We start from the raw sequence: 10,062 nt of genomic DNA, 5'->3' as shown, positions 1-10,062 counted from the left end.
GAGGAGAGGTACAGAAATAGTCGTGTGACACTGAAGGTAGATCCCAACAAACAACATGAGCTTAGCCAATAACATAGTTATTACATCAGCGAACGCAGGCATGGCCTCTTTGTTCTTGCCCTCCTTGGCTCTAGTAGCGATGTCAAACTGCCGAATCGACCTTAAGAGTTAAGCTGACAGACGTGACAATGAGAGGGCGGAAAAGTGACGTTTTCACAAGCAACTGTAAACTGTATGAGACGGTGAGAGATCACTGAGGTCGATGATAATCATGTTGATGATCTATTTTCATTACATGCATTTCTCTGAGCTGTCAGATACTGTGGATTACGCGTCCGAGCCGTCGGGGGGAGTGACATTGAATGTGACAGTGACTGTAGGAGGCGTCAGAGCCTGAATCTTTTCACAATAAGATTTCTTTCTTTTCGTTGAAAAAACCCAGAGAAAACTGGGCTACCCATTCGACAAATTTCAATTCAGGTTAACATAAATGATGCTATATTATTTCTCTCCTCAGTGCAACAGTGGTCTAGGAGACTTGGTCAACATCATCACGTCATTGCCTTCAGAAGGTTAATCAAACAGGCTTTCATGCCAGAATGGTTTTCATGGCAGATTAGCAGCAAATATCTAAATCACAAACAAGAACGACAAATCTGTTTCACTCCTGTGTTTACTTTTTTTTTTTTTCTTACAAAGCTTGCTTTCTACCCTACACATCGCATCGGGGAGTTACGGGCACAGCTACCTATTAGAAGAAGATGATTAATATTTAATTTGGGCTGTTGTTTGTTTGTGTAATGGATCAAATCCATGAGTGGATATTCCCCGTTCACAGGCCTCCAGCTGGTTTTACAGTCGGACACTTTTCTTACAGTCCCACAGAACTTTTTTGTACATTAGAGTTGGACTTTGACCTGTTATTTTGTGGGCAGCCGAGGCCTTCAGAGATAAATGTGAGTTTAATATCGTTTGATATTGACCCGCCAAAAAAAAAAGATCAACAACCGCAAAATCCCAGAGGCTGTGAGTATTTGTGCAGTGATAAACACTGTGTACAAGAGAACTTCCCACGTTCAGTTTATATCACATTTCGGCTCGAGAAAATAACACGACGAGTGGCGGCAGCTGTGCTGTGATGAGGTGAAGACAACCTCGCAATGTGAAGCAATAACAAGACATATTTAATACATATTTCAACACTATTTCTCAAGTTTTATTTATCTGTTTATGTATTGCGATGTTTATTGTTCTGACAAATCAATTACTTAAATTGCCCAATTTCCATTGTTATTATTAGTTACAATCGCCCTAAAAAGCCTCGGTACTATTCTTAGCAGCAATTAGATAAATTTGAGTTTGTATCTGACACATTGATAAGATTACGTTGTGAAAGGTGGACAAACCAAACATTTTTCAGAAACAATCTTGTTCAGGATATTTTTTATAGTTAAGACTATCTGATCAATTGCAGTTGAGACAGCATTAAAGAGACAGCATCAAACAGTAGGAGAAGAACAAGAAGCACAAGCGTGTCACAGATTTGCTGCCGACTTGGCTTCTGAAGAAATGTTTGAACAACAAAGACGATTATTATCTAAATGAAACCGTTGATTCAATCCTGCTTTTGAACAGACGACAGAGGTACGCCCATCTACAAACCAATCAATGTCAAGTAAAGATAAAATATGTTGTACAAACATTTAGTGAACTTCCTATATAACTATGATAACCAAAACTAACCTTGATCACCCTTGTGTGAAAACGCCCTCAATTACTGACACAATACAAGTTGAACTGGGACACTGGACTACAAAACCACTCTCTCCTTTACTTCAACACAATCTTCGTCTGAGTACAGACAGCACCGTGCAGCCAGCACGTGGACTCGATAACAGCAAAGTGTTTTTTGGTTGTTTTTTTTGGGGCCTGTCATCCAGTCATTTTATCCAGCCACTGGCGACGTTTGTCATTTTAACCGGGGAAAGCGACAATCTCTACACTAATGGGATTGCTAATGAGAAGGAGGGAGAAGTCATAACAGATTTGTTGCTGTTGGAGGGTTGTGAGATTTGCCAAGGCCGGCGTCAGAACAGAGTCAATCATCAGCTCGACCGAGTAATTTTTCCCATTCGCACGCTCCAGTTTTTCACTTTCCTCTGAGCCACTGCACTGTGGCTGCTTTAAAGAGAGCAGTGCTGCACGGAGAGCAGGCTGATGTGGACAAAACACAGCAGAGAGCATGAAAGAAAGGATCGGATGTTATCAGCTTTATTTCAGCCGATACTGATCCGTTAAAACAAACCCGGATCGACCCCAATACAGATGTTTGGAATCAGCTTGGGACATCTACAAAGAAAACACTGCTTCCTCCTTTCATGCTGTAAATGAGCATCAGTGTTACTGTGTATTTAAAACACTAAATTAAAACTGATTTCATTTAGCAGAAAGACGACATTATGTTATCATGGACTATGGGATACATTTCTTGCTTCTGGCTGTTTTGTGCTAAGCCTGAGAAGCTGTCGGAGTCATTTTATTTGCTATTACCAGCAGAATGTAGAAATACACTTTAAGAAGTATAATTCCTCAACTCTTTGCTTTAATTTGGTGACAATCTTATGAGATTAGAAATGTGGATTTTTAAGGAGCATACCAATTCTGCCAACAATGAGAAAAATAGCATTTTATTTGCTTTTATCTTGGCGGAAAGTGGATAATACTGAGGGCTGAATATTCAGGGCTCTACAGCATAAAAACGAAAAAGCTGATACCCTTCAACTGACATCCATTTGATCCAATAACCATCAAGTCTGTTGCCTGAGTATTGATGTATAAATCTCAGCACTACTGTCACTTATAGGAGACACTGGGGTCCCAGTACGTTTTTAAACATTAATTTATCTACAAAGAAGCAGAAATGCTTTCTCCTGCTAATGGATCATCATTGTGATGGTTTGTGCAAATGACCAAAGCAAATAACACAAAAAGACAATGTTCAACCACAGAGAGAGAAAATAAAATCTGCCGTTTGGTTTTATGAATGAGTTGCTGGTGTTTTATTTTGAGACGAGGTTTATGAAAAGGAGGTTCGTTATATTTACGTATTGATGCTAAACGTATCTGTACAGTTTTGTAATTTAACAGTATGTATGACTGGAAACAGCTCATGTCGATAAAAATGTATCCGTTCTTTTAAAACAGGCAGCAGGTTTGAGATACAGAATATATTTCTCCTGTGGAGTTGTGGTAATTTCCAGAATACAAATGTGGCAGCCGGGAGCAAGTTTTCTATTCTTTCTGCCAAAGTCTTGCAAGTTAAACTGAGTCATTACCAAACGAAAAGTATACGTCTACCTGCCTCCTAGTTTGATCTTGACACCCGGCTTTCTGGGAGGATGTACAAATGCTCACAGCCAGTCAGATTGCAGAGTTGATGCTACTTTGGCACGGCCTCAGCATGTGGGTCAGCATAAACTGAAGTCATTACCCTGAGGGAATCTGCTAAGTGGCATTTTCAGGCTCCACAGCACAGAGTCGTGCTGCAGGCACAGAATAACTGTGAGAGACAGCGTGGGACAGATTATACCATTCCGAGAGACCGCAGGGTAGAGACGGCGAGCGAGACATCCATTGTCGACGGCTAATGGACCAATCGGGCTCTTTGGATAGACAATGTAAATAGGGGGGTATTACACGTGTGCAAAAAGCCAGCCTCTTCCGGTGTGAGGAGAAAGAAAAGGTTCAGAGGGAGGATACGGGACAATACCATGACGGAGGCGATGGACGGATGAGTCGGTAGCTTCTAACTGGACTCAGAGCACACAACACTAAAGGCAGACGGGACAGACAGACAGTTTGTGGTGATTATATGCAGCACTGGTGAAAACGACAAACATGGTTGAGATGAACAGAATTGGAAAGCTTTTTACTCTAAAAAAAGTGAGCATTGTGCATAGTTCATAGTTCGTTAATAACCCCTCTTCAGGTACCTATTTGCTGTGATAACATGGAAGGAAGTGCAATAATGTACAATTCTTTATAGTTAAGTGCACATAGATCACTGTTGCACTGAACGGCATTGACACTTTCTCCCAATAGAAATATCACAACAGGGTTTCTTAATGTTTTCTCAATTACTCTATGTTTTTAGTGTACTTTAGTTACAATAAACCCAGGTGTGTTTCCCTCGCGCTCAGTCCCAGGGTTGAGTCCACATCTTGTTTTCATAGAAATCTTTATAATAGGTAATTTGGCCTGATTTTTCCTTTCTTTATTTTTTTTTGTCTTTCCCTTAACCTACGACCCCTGCTTTGTTTTTTTCTCTACTCATACCTCGCCGACCCAGACAACTGTGTTCCCTCTCTTGATGTCTGACACCTCGCAGTGTGGCGTTCTCTGTTTGCCGTTCAGGACAAAGAGGGACTCGGCCGATGGCGTGACCAGATACTGTCCGAACAATCCGCTTGAGACCACCACTCGGTTGGGGACGCCCCAGGGCCAGGCTTGAGGGGCCAGGGGCTCCTTCAGGCTCCGGAGAACCTCAGCGTGCCCCGAGGACAGATCGGCAAATAGCAGGTCCGTGCCTGAGCCTGAAGTAGCCACCACCAAGTGCTGGTTGGACTCAGTGAAGGAGGGCTGGAAGACCAGATCGGAGACAGCTACAGGCTCGTCCAATACCTGGTTCAGAGCCAGCTCCCCCTGGAACGACACTGTCTGAACTATCAGCTTAGAGCTCACGGGATCGGATGTCACGATGTAGCGGCCGTCCGGGGACACGAAGGGCTGCCCCGTGATGTTCAAGTTGGGACCAATCACGGCGTCCGTCACGCTGTCGATGAGAAGCTGGGGCGGGGCGTGCAGGCTGCTCTTGCTCTGGCATTGGACAAAGTAGAAGCCGCTCAGATGCGTGTAGGCCATGCTGACGGGGATGCAGCTGTAGTTCTTCAGGCTGATGGTCTTGACGCGGTGGAGGGTCTCCAGATCAATCTTGTGTACCGCAGGTTCATTTTTGAGGAAGACAAAGGCAAACCTGAATCGACAAAGTTCAGAGGAAAGGTTAATAGCCTTTCTAGATTTGGGTGGGCAGTGATTAATACCCATCGAGATTCTCATTAGAATTCTCATTTGCTCTTTTCTCCTTTACTTCAGCTGGACAGCTGTGATGAGTGAGCAATGAGGTCGCCTCTGTTTTAAGGTCAGAGGTGGCTGAACATGTGTGTGTGTGTGTGTGTGCGTGCGCTGATTTACCTAACGTGAGTGATGATGAGGTTGGTTGGAGGAATGAAGAAGTCATTGACTCTCTGGAAAGTTGTGCGGACGGCTCGATGGACTTCTCCAACACTGGCTTGAGGAATTACCTGCAGAGAAATGCATAGAAAGGACATGAATACAAAAACAAAGGTGTACACTTTTCAAACTGAGGTGCATGTTCCCAGTGTGGAGAGAAGACACATCTTTCTTAGAAGAAAAATCTCTGAGAACCTTAATTACTGCATTAAAAGAAGGACACAATCCCAATCCACCAAATCATTGTAATCTGACTGATGTCATAACCGCACCCGTGACCTTTTAGCTTCATTGAAACCGTCCTGTAGCTGTTTTCTGTAAATAAAATAAAGGCTCATATCTCAGGTCGTGTCCAGGTGACGTGCTCATACATCCTGGAGCAGATAAAGCATCCTCCTCGCTGATGGTTGTCTTAGGGGCGCCCGGCCCAGTAAAAGCCCCATCCCTCATGTCACACACCTGGCACTGAATCAGCATGTTTGTAAAGTGCATCCACTTTTGATGGGCTCCCGATGCAGCGCCTCGTCCGTGACACGCGCTTCATCATGCATGCCTACATGATCAGGTCACAGACAAGGACGAGCCAGCATGCTTTATGGGAGCTTCACATGTGACACCGGGCATTTTTCAAGAAGCACAGTCAACTTCTGCACTGTGATGCTACTTTCCCAGAGTGAAACCAGTTCTCTCCCCCCTTGTCATTTTTTTTAAAAACCGTCGCACTCTCAGAGAAACCCCCGGCTCATTGAAGTGGTTCTGGGTTTCAACACCTAGGCAAATGTTGCTAGAGAGCATATAGAATATTCTTTTAAAAGGAAAAAGAACTGAGTGTGAAATCTATTTTGATGTCTACACCCACACCACTGAAGTAAAGCCTCTACCTGATGCACAGCGGGGGGGCCGAACTCAACACTCCTTCCTCAGAACTACCGAACGCAAGGAAATAAGAATAGCAAGTTTAGTTGCCGAGGTTGTTAACTCTGCTGAAATATATTCCTCTGGAATAGTTTATCCATTTTTAACTATATAGATCATCTCTTTTTTTTTCTCTCTGCTTGCAATACTTAAAAAGAGTCCTCGTTAAAGGAACAGCCATTACAGCGGTTGTAGAACACAATGGCGGGAGGTAATGAGGTTCAGTGTAGTATCGCTCATGTATTATTAGGGCAGCTGCCGTGGTCTCCAGGGCTGCAGGTGCTCTCAACTTTAATGCCCCCGGTTTCCCTTTGTCATTGCTCATCCTTGGATTTCATATCCATGCATTCGGCAACGAGGCCCGATTCAGTTTGTGCTCTGCTCCCGTCTCATTGACCGCCTGAGGGGGATTTAGGTTCTGACTCTGTTGCTTTTTTGCTTTTCAACAACATTCACTCTCCAGAAGCCTTGAAGCCACCCCCCCCCCCACCCCCCTGCTCTCCATAACCACAATAGATCCAAATGAGATGGCGTTTCTCTAATGCCCCGGTGTATTTGTGTCATCTAGGAATTCAAATGAATCTCACAAGGAACTTTACAACAACCGGATGCCTCTCATGTTTCCTCGGGTATAGAAATTGAGGGCAGAATGAGTCGTTTTGTTGCTGCTGGGGAGCAATAAAAGGACTTAATGGGTTCTGTGGAAGTCTCTGGGATTGTTACTCAAGATCAATGTTCAATGCCGAATTTCAAAATGTGAAATTAAAACTTTGTGATTTCCTCCCAGAGGAAAGTATTATGGGTTTGTAAATCTATGCATTTTTGATATCAGACAATGGTCTAAATTTGTTTTCAGACCCTCCTGAAAACAGGGCTGGTAAATGGACGTCACAAAGTACAGATAACTGTCAAGAAATAAAAGTTAATCAACAAGCGCTTCAAATGAAACAACAGAATACGTTGTTTTTGTTTGAAGTGATTTCTGGTCCAAAGCTCCCATCGGCAGGAGGACAGCAATTCTCAGAGCTATTATAAAAAACTGCTACAAAAATAAAACTGACTTAAAATAGTACATTGGCCATTTAATGCTTCCATAGTGATAAGCCAATCAAACAATTTTCCTAATCTGACACCTACAGGTAAATGATGTGGTTGTTGGAGGAGCCTGGTTTGAGGTTAGGTGATCGTCATGATACAAATCATGATGATCATGGTTCAAAGAAAACAATGACGTTTGCTGGTAGGTGGGAGAAAGGAAACTGTGGTCTTCTGTGTCAAAGTCTGACATCCTGTCTGCTCATCAAACTACCCCCCCCCCTCCCCTCCTCCCTCTGTGGATTTTGTGCCTGTGTGAAAACATCACACTATTTCCTCTGTTGCTCCCAAAAGAAACAAGTCAGACATGTTTGTCCCTTACACATGAACATGGCAGACAAGCCTCAGTGTAAAGGGTGACTTAAAGGAGAGAGGGTTGGCTGTATATGATGTAACTGATGTCCCTGCTGTCAAGAAACAAACCAGGGATGTAGAGAGACCAGTAGGTGGTTTTCTTTAAACTGAATTTTGACAATTTCTACTAGATAACATTTACAGTTTTGAATAAAAAGATGCTTAAGTTTCTGTATGACAGATTGAAAACTAATGCCTAAAAATAATGTATTTATACGACACAATTCAAAACCATGTAACAGTGTCTTTGACATTAAACAGAGCTGAGCCTCAGAGGGATTAACTGAGGAAAAAACTCATGGTTTCCTGTTATGTGAAATATTTTTTGTGGTTTATTTTCTAATAGCGGATGATCAGTCTCAAACACGTACTTGGCAAAGCTAAGAGAGAGATAAATTGGTCGAATCCAGATGGGAAACACTTTGCCCTTGTGTGTGAGAACGCAGAGAAAACAATATGGCCGTGAGTTAAATGTCTTCCTGGCACGTAGACGCAGCGCGGACTGACAGTCTGAAAGGCCATGTCTCTCTCCGCTCAGCAGAGATTCCTCCATTTGTCTTCTCTAATGAATTGACAATCACGATCCCTCTGATGTTTACACAGAGATAGTGAGCCATCCTAAAACTTGGCGGCTTTAAATCACTGCACAGGCACACAACCGCAAGTCATGTGTGCACACATTAACACGCACACTCACACTGACGCACACGTATGATCCGCTGAAGCGAGGCGGTGCCGGTGGTGGCGACCGGCTGCTGCTGAGCAGGTCAATTACATTCATTCCAAATGATAATGACATTATCAGACCATTTATTTGTCGGGTGATCCACGTGGCCTCTAATCCATTTTGCGGTTTCCCTGCAATTGCATTTTTGAGTGATTCATACCCCGATCTCTAATTATTCATTACTCCTGAACAACTGCGGGAAACCGGGAAATTAATTAAATGGAAAGAACAAAAAAAAAAAGGTGTTTTTCTGCAGTTCAGACAGCACACGCAAAGAAAGAAATGTTATGCAAAGCTGCTTTCAATATTCCGATTGTTTCAAATTATATGAGGAGGAAATTGTTTTGTTTGTGACAAATCAAAAAAACATATTTTCATGGATTTTTCTGCCTCATTTAAAACTATAATCTCGCACAGAAGTTTAAAAAGCAACTCAGAGAGGAATTTTCAGCGAGTACACCCACTCACAACCTAAGCACAGGCAGTATACGTGCAAACACACCAGGCCTGCTTGGCTGTGCAGATTGTAAATCAGTAGAGAACTGTTACAACCCACTCACACACACATGGTTGTTTCTTTTACTATATTGTGTTGCCAGAACATAGTGTCACCTTTAGATCCAATGCAATCTACCACGACTCTGTGACACTTTTAAGTGTCTTTCAAAAACATTTATAGAAATAAAAGTGTTAAGTAGAAATATCACAACAACATGAAGTGTTATGTGTTGAACAATTTGCAATCAATAAGAGCTACACAACCATCGATGAACTAGTAATAATTCACAGGAAATCTCGAGTGTTCAAAACCAAGAATGGCATTAAAAAAATCATTATGTATTTAGATGATTTTTCTGAATTTGAAATCAGTCATTTCACTGTGAAGAATTAAACATTTGAGAGTGAATCATCCGTCTGAAATCCTCACGTGGACAGATCATCCCCCAACAGTGACGACGGAACACAACACCTCACACCAACATAATGGGATCCTTCCCTCCGATGGGACAAAGCAGAACAATAAACATGTTTGTGTCTATTACAGAGATTACAATGGGATCCCTCGGTGGCTTTACCTGTAGCGCTGTCCTCCACACACACACACACACACACACACACACACACACACACACACACACACACACACGCTTAGTAAACACCAGCCCCATAAAAACAGCATCATCCCTCTCCCCATGGACGCCAGCTCTGCTCCCTTTCCCTTCCCCTCCACCTCGTCGACCCTCTCTGACTTGTCCTCTCTCATCGCTCGTCTCACCCGATCCCCCCGAGGTGGATTAAATACAACCACACCTGTGATCATTTCTCATTTGTGAAGGCTCTAACACCAGCGGTCCGATGGGACGCCGGGTACAAGCCGACGGTGCCGCAGCTGTGAATTGCTGTTCTGCTGGCTTAGTAAACGCTGCAGAACGTGCGCAGGCTCAATGTTGTCACGCACATAAACAGGAGCACGGGTACAAAGCCGAGCTCAATTAGTTATGAGATGCTGATTTTTTCTTGCTTTGTGAAATTTTTACATAGATTATATTCAACCAGGCGAATAATCACTCACCTCGGTTCACAAACCCATGCATAGAAACAGTAGGAGGTGTGGAAAGAGACAGTAATAAAGAGGGGCTCCTTTCTTCTTTTTAAGCTGCACTGTGATAGATTGCATGTTA

At 43.0% G+C, this 10,062-nt stretch overlaps 1 protein-coding gene across 1 annotated transcript in view; it reads right to left on the bottom strand.

Moving 5' to 3' along the window:
* Window positions 1-4,329: 4,329 nt before the first annotated feature.
* The window catches only part of fstl4 (follistatin-like 4), a 169,398-nt gene continuing 163,665 nt past the window's right edge, over window positions 4,330-10,062 (bottom strand). The window contains exons 14-15 of the mRNA XM_061086451.1: window positions 5,251-5,360; window positions 4,330-5,032 (exon numbers count right to left, since the gene is read on the bottom strand). Coding sequence (XP_060942434.1) covers window positions 4,330-5,032; window positions 5,251-5,360 — 813 coding nt within the window. The remainder of the gene's footprint in view (window positions 5,033-5,250; window positions 5,361-10,062) is intronic.

This window comes from Limanda limanda, chromosome 14 (genome assembly GCF_963576545.1).
Source record: "Limanda limanda chromosome 14, fLimLim1.1, whole genome shotgun sequence".
Classification (NCBI taxonomy): Eukaryota; Metazoa; Chordata; class Actinopteri; order Pleuronectiformes; family Pleuronectidae; genus Limanda; species Limanda limanda.
Note: the sequence above shows the minus strand (reverse complement) of the source record. Positions and strands in the feature narration are given on the sequence as shown.